The sequence below is a fragment of the Artibeus jamaicensis genome, unplaced genomic scaffold, assembly GCF_021234435.1.
Source record: "Artibeus jamaicensis isolate MK-2021 breed Jamaican fruit bat unplaced genomic scaffold, CSHL_Jam_final contig_797, whole genome shotgun sequence".
In the NCBI taxonomy this organism is placed as follows: domain Eukaryota; kingdom Metazoa; phylum Chordata; class Mammalia; order Chiroptera; family Phyllostomidae; genus Artibeus; species Artibeus jamaicensis.
The window spans coordinates 8,584,740-8,601,418 of record NW_026521977.1 but is presented as its reverse complement, the minus strand read 5'-3'; the positions used below and the strand labels follow the sequence as shown (position 1 = coordinate 8,601,418).

The 16,679-nt window shown below is 45.9% G+C and overlaps 1 protein-coding gene across 1 annotated transcript; it reads left to right on the top strand.

Annotated features, from left to right (window-relative positions):
- Positions 1 to 9,678: 9,678 nt before the first annotated feature.
- LOC119053110 (serum amyloid A protein-like) lies at positions 9,679 to 15,754 on the top strand. The gene is made up of 4 exons (XM_037150580.2): positions 9,679 to 9,786; positions 10,602 to 10,693; positions 14,965 to 15,103; positions 15,465 to 15,754. Exons 2-4 carry the CDS (start codon positions 10,603 to 10,605, stop codon positions 15,625 to 15,627), a joined length of 393 nt encoding a protein of 130 aa, XP_037006475.2. The 5' UTR covers positions 9,679 to 9,786; position 10,602; the 3' UTR covers positions 15,628 to 15,754.
- Positions 15,755 to 16,679: the final 925 nt, after the last annotated feature.

The following is a 16,679-nucleotide window of genomic DNA, read 5'->3' as shown; positions in this document are numbered from 1 at the left end:
CAGACAGTGCCCTCCCCAGGGACTAATTTTTCCTGCCCTCCCTTTGTTGATTCTCAGAATTGGGAGGACAGAGGAAATGATCTTCCTCCTGTTTTTCATTAAACAAGATAGTAAGCAGGAAGGGGAAAGGATAGTAATTAAGTATAGGGACTCCTAATTCTGTCTGTCCCTTCCTACAAGGTCCTCGTTTTTAGCTTTTCTCCAAGCTTGGTGTACCCGGTTTGCATTCTCTAGGCCAAGGAAACCCAGACTCAAACCTGTCTGTACTCAGGTTTTTGCCTCGTCTGCCAGACAGCGGTTATTGGCTGAGCCTCAACGCTCCTCTGGAGCTTCCTGCGTCCTGTCCACCTGACGGAACAAAGCGAGGAAGAGGCCGTGCAGGGATGGGGGACAGGCGGGCGCCTGACCAGCCCTCTGTCAGCAACCACGGTGCTGGCCTTCGGGTCTGGACCTGCTGTTCTCAGTGTACGGAAGGGCTCTGCACTGTGTTCGAAAATATCTCAGTTTTCCTCTTTTTAAATAGTCTGCAAAAAAGAATGATATACAACTCAAAACCCCAAATCTCATATGGAATTGTAGAGTATTGGTGAAACTAAGAACTCCTTTGGGGAGGGAAAAAATTTTAAGCCCCCAAAATTCTTAAGTGTTGTTCAAAACTCAAGTACATCTTATGAATCATCATTAAACCTTCTACACCAGTTAAGCCCTTCAGAAATCTAGATTGTTAAGCATGTTTTTCAATTTGATAAAATAGAAATGGTAGGTTTCCACCCTAGGTGGACAATAAAAATGTTCTGCCAAAAAGAGATTCCTCTCCTCTGCAGTGATCAGCAGTTAACAGCTAACATGGGAATTTACCTCTTATGATTGAGCCAAGTCAAATTTTTGGATTTACCGGACAGTCTGTCTCAATGTGATTAGTTAGCAGAATGAGGAGTGCTTGTTGGCCTTCTGTGTTGTTCTGGGAATCCCTGATTTCTCTCACCTTCCCCGAGCCATGGTTTACAACATAGTTATTCAATAAATAAAAAGTCCTTTGAGGTCCAAGGGATTTGCTTTCTAACTTTCCTTTAATTAAAACTGGTTTTCACCCTGGCTGATGAGACTCAACAGATTGGGTGCTGGCCTGTGAACCAAAAGGTCTCTGGTTTGATTCCCAGTCAGGGCACATGCCTGGGTTGCAGTCCAGGCCCCGGGTTGTGGGTGTGCGGTTGGGGTACTCAAGAGGCAACCAGTGGATGTATGTCTCACACATCGATGTTTCTCTTCCTCCTTTCCAGTCTCTCTAAATCTAAATAAATAGAATCTTTTTAAAAACACTGATTCACATTAACCAATGCCACCCCAATAAATTTAATTAAAAATTTTTTTAAACAGATTCTCTACTTAAATGGAGACTCACACCGCTCCATCACCTCAGTAGTGTATCCTCTGGTCAGACCTCCTGAGTGGACACACTGTCCAGGATCAGCATCCTTCCCTCCTCTGAAACCTCAACATAACCCAGAGCTCCCAGTTCAGCACATCACTCCCAGGGGTGGGGGTGGTGGGGAACCCACAGCCAGGACACCTGACCCCACCGGATCTTAGAAGGGAAGCTGGGGCAGGTGCCTCACAGAAACACTGGGGATAGTAATGACTTGAGTCCTTGCTTGGTGTAACTGCCCTTCTCGGTGTGTAAACGTGCTTGCCTCCAGGCCCCGCGCACTTGGGAAAGCCGTGGAACGCTGGCACTTGGATCAGTGACAGGGTTTCATGGTCAAGGAAGAATTGAGCCCATGGCTTCCTGTGTCCAGCTGGATACAGCATTTCCTAAATCTGTTTCTCAACTTCCGCCAGACCTGCCACTCTTCCCACTGCATTCCTGTGGGGTCCCTCAGACGGGCGGAGGGTCATCGGAGAAGGGAATGCTTTGTGTTTCCTCAGACCTTCACCCCAACCCCGTCCTCTCCAATGTGACGTACCAGCTCCCAAACCTGACTTCCCTGAATGTCTCAGGGCCAGCGCCTCGGCCTGCCTCTCAGCCAGTATCCCTGCCTGGCCGCCTCAAGATGCTTCCCTCTTGCTGCTGATGGGCACGAGCTTTGCTGTTGTTGTTTTCTATTTGAATCACTTTGGCTCTCTCATCTGTTTGAGATACTTGTAACTATAAGAAAATTTCTGTTTCAAAGTATAGTTTTTATTATTATTCAGACAATGCAAGGCCCGCAGATCAGGAGATGACGGACATGAAAAGGGAGTTTGCCACAGGGGCCTCACTCTCTTCTCCATGGGCCCGAATGCTCTGCGTGAGAGGGCTTCATTCAGGCCTGGGGTGGGAGTCGTGGGTGTAACAGGCGCTGCAAACTCTCTCTGTTCCCCCATCGCCCTGACAGCCTCTGCCCCCAGGACACCATCTCAGCGGTCTCCCCGCTGGGATCAACCCCCAGTTCACGCACCTCAGAGTCCAGGGCATGTCCCCTCTTTCTCTTATTCTTTGATCAATTTAAATATTTATGAACCTTTATTCATCCATTCAGAATGTATTTGTTGCATTCCTAAAATTTTTCACTAGGAATTTTTGATTAGCATTGTACTGAATGCATAAATTAATTTGGGGAAAATTAATACTTTATATTTAGGCCAAAACATCCTCTCCACAAACACGACATACATCCCTATTTTTATTCCTTAACAAACGTTCAGATTTTCTCTGTAAATATTTGTGTGTTTTCTTAGGTTGTTTCTGAAGTAGTTAATATTTGTGGTACCATTTTGTTCTGTATTTTTTAACTATTGTAGAGCCCTGACAGTGTGGCTTAGTTGGTCGTACATCGGCCCTGAAGGGGCAGCGTCACCACCGCAGTTTCCCTCAGGGCACGTGCCCAGGTGGCAGGTTTGGTCCCAGGTCAGGTAGCAAATGGGAGGCAACGGATGGATGTTTCTCTCTCTCTCACTCTCCCTCCCTTTCTCTCTCTCTAAAAATAAATAAATAAAATCTCTTAAAAGAATCATTGTAGAGAAATGCTACTCATTTTTTAAATTTTACCTTCAGTACATCAATCTCACTGAATTCTCTCAAGAGCTATAATAGTAAAGTATAAAATGGAGTCTACATTTTGGAGAATTTGAGGAGACAGTCTCTATTATTTCTATTCACTCATGGATATTGTTTTATTCTATTTCTTCATGTGCCCACTTTAGAATTTGTATTTTCCAAGAAATACACTTTTATCTAGGTAACCAAATTTATTAGAATATGTTCTTTTCATTATGAGTGATAAATTTGACTACTACCTTTCTGTTTTCTTTCTCCTTGGAGACTGATATAGACACTTCTACGACTATCCTACATCTTTTGACAATTTCTAACAATTCCCATCTCTATTTCTTTCTGTTGCCTCGTGGGACAGGTCCTGGAGCAGTTCTGACAGATGATTTATTACGCACTTGCACTGATCTGTTACTCACTTCTTTGTTAAGATGTTTCATTAAGTATCGTATTTATGCTTTTATTTTCATTTGATTCTTCTTCAAAACTGATAGCACTTTGATCACAATATCACTAGTTCATATTGTGTTTTACCCCTTTGATAATATTTATTCAGTTTTACAAATTTCCTTTGCTTCTCTCCAACTCACTAATTCTGAAAAACATAGTATTATTTGTTTAAGTTGTTGTCTTTCTTTCAGAGCCTCTGCTGCTGGATGTCGGGTAGCTTTGCCCTGCACGCTCGTTCTTCCTGGGAAGTCGGCACTCCTGCCTGGAACGCGTGTGGCGTGTGTGTGCGTGAGTGGTGCCGGGTCCAGTGAGAACCAGCTCAGTGGGTTCCGGTGTTGGGATGTAGTGTCTGGTGAGCGGACAGTGGTGAGTGGCCACCGTGGCAGAGAGTGGATAACACCGCTATCCTGGTTACCTTTGTATTGATTGTTTCTGCTTAGCTGATCATGCTATGCTACAAATGTTAGTCACTACCTAAAATGAAAATATAAAAACCTGCTTGTACTTGCAATAAACGGAACAGAGCTTCACTGTCCTTTGAGCCGTGTTGTCATCAGTTACCCATCGCCAACGCCTTACCCACCTTTCGGGAAACCATGGAGCCTGCTGTGGCTGGTCCATGGCATAAAACACATGCGGTTTACCTACCTCTCAGCCTAACATACAATTATAATCATGTCACATCTCTTAAAATCACTCAACAGATTCCAGTTTCCCTTCCGATGAAGTCCAAGTCCTTATCTTGACCTACCCAGCACAGTGTTATCTGTCCTTGGAACCCTTTGTCATCTCATGGCACCTCTTCCCATGCTCCCCATTCTCAAAGCCCTCCTTCAAGTCAAGCTCTTCTTAGCCACAGGGCCTTGCACATGGCCTTCCCTCTCCCCAGAATGCTCTTCTGCCTGCTCTTGACATTGAGGAAGATTTCTCACCTTGTGAATCTTGCCTAAATCATTCTTTCTTAAAGAGACATCTTCTCTGATCTCCCTGGCTGGCTTATCCTGTGTATTCCTTCTTCCTTAACAATTTCTGTAAGTGGAATTATTTCATAAATTTCTTATTTATTTTTCTGACTTTTGTTCACATTATCTTTTGGTCCATCTACCTCCCTGGAATGTAAAATCTATGCCAGAAGTGATCACTTCTGTCTTGTTCATCCTTAAATATCCAGTACCATGCCAGTGCCTGGCATGTAATGGGATCTCTACAAATGCTTATTATGTGAATGAATGAATGAATGAATGAATGAATAATTGAGTGAATTTATCAGTTACTAATAAAATGTTTCTCCTTCATAAGAGGTCAATCTAGTTATAAGGATCAGGAAGGAGCTAATGAAGGGGGAGACACTAAAGATAAAGAAGAGGGAATAACCTCAGATTCAGGGGGAGGCAAGAGGCAGTGGGACTCAGCCCACAGGGGAGGGGTCATCCTAAAGCAGGCAGAAACGCCTCTCTCTCTGGGAAAGGAAACAAGGTAATGAGAACAAGGTCAGGGAATGAGCACATTTGAGAGGGAGGATGACAGACCTGCGGAAGTCCGGCTGTGCTTGCTGCTGTCGTAGGCGATGCCCGAGAGACTCGTCCACTCCAATGTGCCGGCCCATTTGCGGTCTGTCTTTAGGGCACGTGGGTGGGAGACCCAGGGGAAAAGCCCCACCTGTCTTACTGTATGTCGGCCTTGGATCTGCAGTACCTGTCATAGCACCTCACACACAGTGTTTGCTTAATGACTATTTGTTGAAATGAATGAAGTAGAAGTATAGCTCAGAAGTCGACAGATCTGGGTGGAGCAGTGGTAGACTGCATGCGTGCTGGACACAATTTTTGATTCTGAGAGCATGGTAAGGAGTCACTTTAAAGTGGCACTGTAAATCCAAAGCAAAATATCTACTAAGACACCAACCAAAAGACATAATTTTATTTTATCATATAAATAATTTTTTTGTCCAGAAGTGCTTTGCATGCCTCTCACAGAACAAAACATTAGGACCCAAAAGTGTAATAAACTGTTAGTCATCACGGCATATGATGAAAAGCCTTGGGAGGAAGCAATAGACATTTGGAATTCCCACTGTGCTGACTGTCAGAGGGATGGTTTAGCACGGAATACTCCATGACTAGACGAGGGAGAAAAGAAAACGCTGTATTCCCGAGTCTAAGACACCACGGACTGAAAGACACATCATTATTTACACAGAAAAGAAAAAAATGCTGCCAACTAAATTAAGGCATAATGGGTTTTCATTTTCAGAATTAAAAAAAAGTTTTTATTTATTTTATTTTTAAGGAGAGGAAGGGAGGGAGAAAGAGAGGGAGAGAAACATCAGTGTGTGGTTGCCTCTCAGTCCCCCACTTAGTGGGGACCTGGCCTGCAACCCAGGCATGTGCCCCGAGTAGGAATCGAACCAGTGACCTTTTGGTTCACCAGCCCACACTCAATCCATTCGCTACACCAGCTAGGGCTAGAATTTTTATTTTACACTGATTGAGAGAACTATCAGGTTTTGGACCTACTTAGGCATAGATTTTTATCTTCATCACTCTCGTGTGTGAAAACAAAAAGGAAAGCCTACCCTAAACAAATTCGTAAGTTTTCCTAAAGCAAGAATAACTATTTCATTCGTGCTGCCTGGTCATTAGTGAATGTAAGGCAGGTCCTCATATTAGAAACTCGTCACAAGAAATGTGTGACTTAGAGGTGATGAAACATGATATGAAATTTAAACTATTCAGATTCTCACTCACACTATATTATGAAATGGAAATAGTCCACTGGGGGCCTTCATTAGTGACAAAGTATGGTGGAGGTCACGCTCAGCTTCACTCCAGCCCTGCAGACATGGGAACCTCCTCACCGAGGAACAGGTGCACCCCCAACAGGTCTGCCAGGGCTGTGGGGAAGACAGATGGGAGACAGCTCACCCTCGCTCCTAGCCTCGCTCCGCCATGGGCTCTTCAAACTCCCCCGGCATGGGCCACTCACCCTCTACAGTCAGAGTACAAGCAAGCAGCTGAGCACTGGGTCCCACGCCCATCCCTCACCACACTCCCCCCTGCTTCGACCGGGGCGCCCCAATGGGCTGGCAGTGTTTGCAGCTCAGCATGCACCCAGCTCAGGACTGAGAAGGAGTTTTCCTTTTCTTCCTGGCACCCAAACCTAACTGAGGAATCCACCCACTTCCACAAGTGCTGCACTCCCCGCAGGACCCACACCCTGCCCTCTCCCCCATCCTTCTCCTCAGGCCCCTCCACCTGGACCGCAGGTGCAGTGGGACGAGGAGGTGGTTGCTATGAAGGCCCGAATGGCCCCCTCTTCGTCAGCACTGTGCTCTAGAGATCTGGCCCTATTTTGGGGAGGCTTTCTCTCAGATGGGGGGACTTGGAGGCTCATTGTTCTCCACTGTGGGTCCCCAGCATCACAAACAGCCTGCTGTTTAAACGTGGTTTCAAGGGGGCTCTTTCTCAATACTCGAATTTCCCAGATTTCACTTTTAATTATGGGACAAAACCCAGGTCCTTTCTGAGAAAAGTGTGCTTGGTTTAGACACAAATTTATTATTTATGGACTCCTGTCAAACCACACCATTTAAAACACATTTGCAAAACCTCCTGTCCATGATCCCTTGGTCCCTTACTGAAAGAGTCTGGAATATTGACAAAAACTGAAGACTGGGCCAGCGGGGCTTGTGCCTGAGCCATCTGGCCTGGGACAGACCTGCAATGCACAGCCAGCTTTGTCACTTCCCTGCAAGCCTTGACTTAGAACTGTCCAAATAGTCTAGTGCTAAAACCCCACCTATTTTCATTTCTGATAAAGATGCTTGCAAAAAGCTTGTTTGGCATCCATTCAACTATTCAACACCTATCGGATGAGCCGCAGTACATGGGAGGAACAGCACCTGGTCCTGAAAATGCAGCAGGGAATCAGACAGACAAGATCCATGCTCTCAGGCAGGTAACACTCTGCTGGGAGAGTACTTATTCAGCTAGTTAGTGTTCTACGTGGTGGAGCCAACTCATGTGCTGTGCAGCGGCCACATTCAGGTGGCAGTTGTGGAGCAGGTGGTTAAGAAGCCACACGCTCAGTCCTAACAGACCAGGTGGAATCTCTGCTCTGCCGCCAACCTGGCGGCAGTGTGGGTGGTGCATGCACAAGTGATTGCGAGAAGTTGTTAAATGAGAAAGCAGAACATACAACAGGCACCACATCCCTGCCTTCACACATTCACATATGTGCCTACACTCAGCGAACAGAGTGCAGGCCAAACAGGAGTTTGTGCAGAGGGTCTCCCCACCGCCTCCCTCAGCCTGGGCTGATGAAACTGGCACTGATTTTTGTTCTGTGTTTTTACCTATTTTACATTTTTCCAGCTTTCTTGGGGGAACCAGAGCATCCAGCTAAGAGGCTGTTCATTCATTGAGCCTGACTGCGTTCTCGGCATTTTCCGAGCACTGATAATGGGTGGGGGCAAAAATCCAATGACCTGGCTCCTGTCTGGACTGGGGTTCCAGCACTGGGATAAAGAAAAACAGCACCTGCGTATTCAGAACACACTTTATATGTGCATACCTCTGTCACTCTCCACACGCACACAAAAACCAGAGTAACAGTGTGCAAACTCATACATGTACATCGTACATCCATAAATAATGTGTCTGCTTAATACAGATCCCAATAAAATAAAAACTGACACATGGCTCGGGGTCACATGTAAGAGTTGTCATGAAAGATGAAAGGAAAGGACACCGCTCATTCCCACGGGCCTTACCCCATCTGTTCATAGTCCTTCTCCGCTCTGTCCTCTGTAGGTCTGGCTCCTCTCAGGCCTGTGTACCTTCCAGGGTTAACTGAGTGATGCCAGCACTTGTCCTTGAAAACCGTACCCCAACCAACATCTGGGGAAAGGAGTTTCCTCACAATTGAAAAGAGAGAACGTTCACTCTGTTCTTGCAGCTGAGAGTAGCACATAGGATAATAAAAATTACATTTACTAATGATATTCCTAACATAGCAATTTTTATAACATCTACTACTACTACTGCGACAAAACAGACTTCAGAGATTGTCATATGTCCCATGTGTCATTGCTACAAGACATTACAGCAAGTCTCTATGCTATAGGTCAACATCCCTGGGTTATAGAACCTCCAGTATAACCTGTTACCATGACCTCCAGTAGCGACTGACCATGAACATATTTTATAGGGAACCAGTCCACATGGCAATGGCGAATGTGGCTCAGCCCTGGTTAGAAAAACCAACAGGCACAAGGCAGTACACAGGAGTCAGGCCCACAGATGAACTTTCCCACGGGGGAACAGGCCTGCATTACATCCAGGCTGCTTTGAGGCTTGCTCTTGCTAAGACTCCCTCACCCTGAGGTAAGACAGCTAATGTTTAATGTGTATCTTTGAAGTAACTCCTTAAAGTCTGTGCTAAGCTGTTTCAAGGACAGAAAGTAAACAGATCAATCACTTCTGCTGCTCCCTTGCATTTGCAACATTCTTTTCTTTGCTATCTGTAAGAAGTAATCACTTAAAGCAAACCTTAACATAATAAATGAGGACCTTGCTTGATGTAATGTTCTCAGAAAGCAATAAAAGCCTGTCCAGGAAAGGATAGGAGCCCTCTCTCACTCAGAGAGTGGCCATGCTCTCCTTTTTTTCCATAGGATTCTGCAGTCCATGTGAATTTGTTCGTTTTATCCACAACACCACGGACACTGCTGGCTGGTCGCACCATCACTTGACTCTGGAGGACCCGTTCTTGAGTGCAGAGTCTACATCAGGTGGGTGCTGGAAACTTTCTTTTCCGGGGCCATCAGTCCTTCTTCCCTGCACCTGTGCCCTGGGCCCCAGCTTCATCCTGAGCTCCCACTCACCCTGGAGCCCCTTCTGCTCTCCCACTGACCCTGTGTCCTCACATCCTCCAGTCCAACCTCTTCTCTAACACTGATTCTCCTGCACAGCAAGAGTGAGCACATTGCTGTGCAGGGAGAAACCACCTTTCCCAGCACACGGGAGACTGAAAATGGGCAGGAAACCCAACTTGCTACATTCCTGAAAGCTGCCAGGTTGCACAATCTGGGAAAATTAGATGTGTGTAAAAAATAACCCCCATGTTCTGGAAGACCTGTGCTGAGCAAAAGGAATTTCCCAGATCTGTGTTTTGCTTCAAACCCCTCTTCCCGTTTGCCCCACCGGGGAAGCGTCCGTGTATATATGCAGCACAGGGGCAGCTCCCAGGCAGGCGGCTCAGGCAGCTCAGCTTCACCAGGAGTCTCTGCAGGACCCACAGCCAAGGTGAGGGGCTGAAACTTCGCACCTGTGCCTCTGTGGAGATGCTCCTTTCCCAGCAGCTCTCTTCCTGAGTCTACTGTTCAGGCACTGAGCATTCATGAAATGTGAATACTTTGGGGGTAGAGATTTCACGGTATGCTTCTTCTGTGTGAGGTAGTGACGGTAGAGCAGGTACCCTGCAGTATTTATAGGTTAACTTCTCTCTTGTTACAGAGAGGTACAGCGGACACGAATTCCCAAATGCCTTTTGGGAATGTACATTCATTTGGGTTTCAGGGCTGACAGGGGATGGCCAAATGGAAATTATTTTATAGCAGTGATTGTCAACCTTGCTCCTCTCATGGTACATATGAACTAACTACTAACATTTCATGGCACACCGAAACTATTTTTTGTCTGTCTGACAAAAAATTAGTTGTAATTTTGATTCATTCACACGAGATGGCTATTGTGTTGGTTTTTGTCTTTATTTTATTTTGTTTTAAACTTGAAGGGAAATAGGTCAGTGCCCCTGACTAAATAGTCAGGTAGCATGTTTAAAAAGTTCTTGCAGCACGCCTGTTGAAATCACTGGCTTATGGTTTGCACTCTCCTGTAAGGGAAGTCTCTGTGGTTCTAATGAGTCAGATGACAACGTGGACCTGGATTCTCTGAAATGCAATGCACCCATCTGCGTGGGTGGATAGACGGACGTAGATATCGACACAGAAATATAAAATCGAGTGAAATTTACTTTTGGAAGGAGAGGGTAGGTCAGCATCACCAAAAAAGAGACACAACTGCTCATGTTGGTTGTGTCTGCATGACTCTCTCCTCAGGATGAAGCTTTCCACCATCATCATCTTCTGCTCCCTGGTGCTGAGCGTCAGCACCCAAGGATTGGGAGGGTTCCTCAGGGAAGCTGGTCAAGGTAAGGACTCAGCATGGGTTTTTTTTCAATATATTTTATTGATTATGCCATTACAGTTGTCCCATTTCCTCCACTTTCATTCCTCTCCAACCTGGACACCGCTCCCATCCACATTCCCCGCTTTAGTTCATGTCCATGTGTGGTAAGTTCTTTAGCTTCTACATTTCCCATACTATTCTTGCCCTTGCCCATCTATTTTCTCCCCACCATCTATGCTACTTATAGGTAATGCTACTTATAGGAGAAAGTACAGAGATGTACCTTCTCCTCCCTTCTTCTCTTCCCACTCCCCTATTGCTAACCCTCCATATGATCTCCATTTCTGTGGTTTTCTTCCTGATCTAGTTGTTTGCTTAATTTGCTTTTGTTTTAGATGTGGTTGTTAATGGGTGTGCTGTCTTTTCACTGTTCATATTTTTTAATCTTATTTTTCTTAGATAAGTCCCTTTAACATTTCATATAATAAGGGTTTGGCGATAATGAACTCCTTGAACCTGACCTTATCTGAGAAGCACTTTATCTGTCCTTCCATTCTAAATGAAAGCTTTGCTGGATAGAGTAATCTTGGTTGTAGGTCTTTGCATTTCATGACTTGGAATAGTTCTTTCCAGCCCCTTCTTGCCTGTAAGGTGTCTTTTGAGAAATCCGCTGACAGTCTGATGGGAACTCCTTTGTAGGTGACTGTCCCCTTATCTCTTGCTGCTTCTAGAATTCTCTCCTTCATTTTAATCTTGGCTAATGTAATTATGATGTGTCTTGGTGTGTTCCTCCTTGGGTCCAACTTCTTTGGGACTCTCCGAGCTTCCTGGATTTCCTGGAAGTCTATTTCCTTTGCCAGATTGGGGAAGTTCTCCTTTATTATTTGTTCAAATAAGTTTTCCACTTGTTGCCATTCCTCTTCCCCTTCTGGTACCCCTATAATTTGGATGTTGGAACGTTTAAAGATGTCCTGAAGGTTCCTAAGCCTCTCCTCATTTTTTTGAATTCTTCTTTCTTCATCCTTTTCTGTTTGGTTGTTTCTTTCTTCCTTCTGGTCCACTCCACTGATTTGAATCCCAGTGTTCTTTCCATCACTATTGGTTCCCTGTGTATTTCAATTCATTTCACTTAGTGTATCTTTCATTTTTTTCATCTAATGAAAAAATGAATGAAATAATGAATTCTGTGATCATTTCTGCGATCATTTCTGATCAATTCTGCGACCAAAATAATGAATTCTGTGATCATCCTGATCACCAGTGCCTTGAACTGTGCATCTGATAGGTTGGCTATCTTTTGGTTGCTTAGATGTATTGGGTCTGGGGCTTTGATCTGTTTTTCCACTTCAACCATTTTTTTTTGGGGGGGGTCTGGTCGAGCCTGTTATGTAGTGAGGGGCAGAGCCTTAGGTGTTTACCAGCGTGGGGCAACCCAAGTTGCTGGGTTGTGAGTCTGTATCTGGGGGCAGGGTCAGAGAGGGAAAAATAGCACTTGCTCCACTCTCTCGGATTTTGGTTTCCTCTGCCGCTTCCCACAAGCAAATTGGGCCCTTTTAGTGCTGGTTCTCAGGTGGGTGGGCTTGTGTATGTTCTACGACCCTCTGGGTCTCTCCAACGACTCTCCTGTGAAGGTGGGAGACTCTCCCAGCACCTCAACCCCCACAAGTGTTTTCAATTGATGCTTTTAGTCTTTATTTCCCTGTGCTGGGGCCATGGGTTGCATGGTCTGTCTCCCTGTCTCGCCTGGTTTATGAGCATGTGAATGTGGGACCGTGGTCAGCCAGCCACCTTGCGCACCTCACTGGGTCTGCTGGTGGCCACTCCATGCCCTGGGGTCTGCCAACTGCCACCTGTGCGCCTGGGTCCACCAGCCACCGCTTTTCCTTGCCCTGACTCCTCTTCTCCGGCCACCAACTCCGCCCCTCTTACCGGTCTGAATGAATGGTTGTCGGACTTCCATACAGTTCAATTGTCTGTCAGTTCTGGTGTTTTTGTGTTTCTAAAGATTGTTGTCCTTATTTGGGTTGTACGAGGAGGTACAGTGTGTCTACCTACGCCTCCATCTTGGCTGGAAGTCCCAGCATGGGTTTTGAAGAGGCTGCATCCGACCTGCACCCAGGTTCCACCTGAGCAGAGGGCACATTGTCACTAGGAAGACAGAGAACAGTGCTTTCATGGTGGGTGTTCCTGAGGATTCTCTGGGCAGCTGTGTGCACTTTTGTGGGGATCCTGGAGCTGGAGGGCACCAAAAGTGTGTGCCCCAACTTGCAGCAGGAGTGAAGAAATGGGGGAGTTCAGAGGTGACTCCCTGAGTATAAATCATGCTCTACTGCCCCCTAATGGCAGTCAGGGGCAGTTCATTTGTGGGTCTCAGCCATGAAATGGGTGTGTCAAAGGTGTGGGGAGTATTTTACATCCCCCAACTTCTTAGTTAATACAACAAAGATTAACAGAGCTTTCAATACTATGCACCATTCTAAGTCCTTTTCATGTACAATAAGCTCATTTTCCTCCTCTTGTTTTAATTTGTCAGTCCTGCCCTGTAGGTACCATTCTCTCTTAACAGGGAAAAGGAGGCCCAAAGAGAGTAAGAGACCTCCCAAAATCACCAGGTAGAGGAGTATTTAATCTAGGTTATGGAGATTCAGACCTTGGTATTAGCCACGGTATCAGACGGCCTTCCAGACAAGGCTGCACATGGAAGAGTGAGGGATTTGTGAACACTTGTTCTGTTCCTTATCTGAGCAAATTGCTAACAGTGGGGAGGTGGTGCCTTTGACAGGCAAATCTACAGAGCTTCCCTCCCTACAGTGAAAGTCACGATGAACTACCTGATGATGTTTCTGCTGGTGCTGCGATCTGGCCGGGAAAGCAATGGAGAGAGAAATATACCTCACTAGCCATAGTAAAGAAATAAAATGTTCTTTATTCACCTAATTATTTCACATTTTTTCTGCAATTGTCTCTGAGTAATTGTCTTCAGATTTTGCAGTTAATTCCATCTAAATTCTCACAGACCCGGCTAAAAATGTCTTTCACATCTTAGGTCAGTGTTTTTCAAAGGGTTGATCTAGGACCACTTGCACGAGAATCATACAAGGTCTGGGGTGCCTTTCAAAAGGCAGACCACTGGGTCCACTGGGTGACAATGTCTGGGGCTGAGCGTAAAACCTCACTTTTACTAAGCACCGGGTTGGTGGTGTGCTCACTGAAGTATGAGAAGCACTGTCTTGATGTGCTGCCCCCTGGTGGTAAAATACACCAGACATTTTGGAAATTCTTGTGCAAGTCTGGGCCAGGGGATCTATTTAAATTAGTGTGTAGCAGGAATGGCATACCTCTCACCAAAACTACCTTTTCTAACACCAAAATGACATGTGAAATGGAGATCAGTGATCTCGCGGAGTAATCAGTTATGTAGACCATGATTCTAACTCTCCATTAGATTATTCTCTTTGCCTAATAAGTTATTACATTTTTTGCCATTTAATTGTGGCTTAATCAAATTTATTCTATGCCTCCCTGTTCATCTTCCTTGATTCTTTTACTTCCTTTAGCTCCAGAGAAGGACTTCTAAAGTCCAGAGAAGTAAAGTAAGACCATATTGTCCACCTACAATGTTCTTGACATTACACAGCCTTTTCTCAATGCTTCTGGGTGACCCCTCTGAGGGAAGCCAGACTCCCCCACTTTATGGGGAGGGCATGAACTTTAGAGCTGGTGGGGCACTTGCCCTTGTTCTGCATCTATTACCCCATTTCTATGGAGTCTCTGAGGAAACTCACTTTTACTATGTGCGGATTGAACATTGACAGTTGCCCAGGTGTCAAATGTGCCCAAACAAACGTACACAGGATGGGCCGTCCTTTCCTCACCCACGGGGTGAATGTGTCCCGTTGACTGGCTGGGACCTCTGTGCTTCTGAGCCTCCCGAGAAATCCCCTTTGTTCCCACCCCCAGTCAGGGGTTCCCTGCATCCTTCCAGGTGGAGGTTCCTTGCACAAATGAACATCCCTTAAAGACCATCTCACCTCTTCTCTATGTGCCTCATACACAGCCAAGGACAAAGTAGGAACAGAATGTAGGACGGAGTCAGACAGAATCAAACTTGTACCAATGTGATTCCCACCACATTAACCCAGGAACCAAAAGGTAAAAGAAGATAGATCCTAAACCAATTAATCTCCAAGGGCTAGTCAAAAGTTCCCACCATACAATCAGTAGAAGAAAATGCTTTGTTCCTCCTTTGCCAAGATGTGATCACCTCCACCTCACATGTTCGTTCCTTTCCAGGGGCCAGAGACATGTGGAGAGCCTACTCTGACATGAGAGAAGCCAATTACAAAGGTGCAGATAAGTACTTCCATGCCCGGGGGAACTATGACGCTGCCCGGAGGGGACCTGGAGGTGCCTGGGCTGCTGAAGTGATCAGGTAACTGGGCTCCTGGGGCTGCAGGGTGGTGAGCAGAGCTTGGTGGCCTTGGGGAGCCAGGTGGGGCCAAGCCAGGAGAAGTTTCCTGTGAAGAAAGTGGTCCCTCCTCCTCTTGACTCCCCTGTCCCTCTGGGCCCACTATGAAGTCTGAACCGCTAAAGGCAGTTGGAGGGGTGATTCCCACCCTCCTGTGTGAGTGCTGTCCACCCCAAGCTGGGGTCAGCCAGGGCTGTGTGGCTGCCTGGGCAAGGTCTTTCCTGGCTCCTCTCGGTGACTGATCCTTGGAGAAAGGAGAGTGGGGAGATGGGGCAGTTTCTCACTGGCCCCTGATTCACCTTCTGCTTGTCCCCTTTTTTTCTAGCAATGCCAGAGAGCAGGCTCAGAGAGTCACAGACCTTTTCAAGTATGGCAACAGTGGCCACGGAGTGGAGGACTCCAGGGCTGACCAGAGAGCCAACCAGTGGGGCCGCAGCGGCAAAGACCCCAATCACTTCAGACCTGCTGGCCTGCCCAAAAAGTACTGACTCCTTCTCTGTGCTCCCAGGCCGGGGGCTGTGAGCCGCTCAGGGCCGGGACATCGAGTGGTTGAGGTCTACATACCCATAATAGAGGGCACCTAATGAGTGCATAATAAATGCTTCAGATGCTGAATGTTAAAAAGTGTGTGTTATTCTTTGCTATAAGAACTCTCTGTTGGTACTAAGAGGTGATGGATGGACACCCACATGAAGGCGGGCCTGTGCCTGTGTGTTTGGGTGGAGGGGACACAGTCTCAGAGTCATATAGGTCACATACCCCGCAGCGACTTTTGCCTGAGCCAGACCTGCTTCTCTTTATCCCTTGTGATTACATTGCTATTAGCAGGCCTTTCTGTGTTGAGACCTCATTGTACCTTTCTGTCAGCACCTAAACCTTTAACAGTATATGCCTTCATAGCCCTTTGCTCAGTTCTTCTGGAAAATTTGTGTCGTTCTTGTCAGTTCGTGGTTGATATGTTAGTCCATTTGCTGGTTGGTTTTTCGGCTCTTCTCACACAAGTTAGTAGTAGTAGGATGTTTATGGTGACAGTTAATATTCAGCAAGTCACCCATGGGCCAGATATTTCTCTAAGTGTTTTCTTGTATTATACCATGGAATCCTCTCATTTTATGGCTGAGGAAACTTGAGCACAAACAGTTAAAATATATATCCAAGTCACATTGCTAGTTTGACACTAGAGCCACCCTTGTTTAAAAATTTTTGTTTTAAATTTATTTGATTTTAAAGAGGGGGAAGGGTGGGAGGGAGACAAGGAGAGGAGCATCAGTGTGAGAGAGAAACATTCATCAGTTGCCTTTTGTACTCGCCCTGATTGCGGACTGAAGCCTGTGACCTGACAGGGAATTGAACCAGTGACCTTTTGCTTTGTGGGAGGATGCCCAACAAACTGAGCCACACTGGCCAGGGGTAGAACCACCATTTTGAACCATTTGCTGTAACTCGCATTTGCATTGAAGTTTAGAGCTTATAAAACACTTTTACATATATTAGTTCACTTTGTCATTCTTTCAATGAATGTATTCCATGTACTACCCCA

Bases quoted from the DNA above. Each gene is read 5' to 3' on its own strand.
- LOC119053110 (XM_037150580.2), top strand. From the start codon at position 10,603: ATGAAGCTTTCCACCATCATCATCTTCTGCTCCCTGGTGCTGAGCGTC. The intron at 10,694-14,964 runs GTAAGGACTCAG...GTTCCTTTCCAG, and splicing joins CCTCAGGGAAGCTGGTCAAG to GGGCCAGAGACATGTGGAGA. The intron at 15,104-15,464 runs GTAACTGGGCTC...CTTTTTTTCTAG, and splicing joins TGGGCTGCTGAAGTGATCAG to CAATGCCAGAGAGCAGGCTC.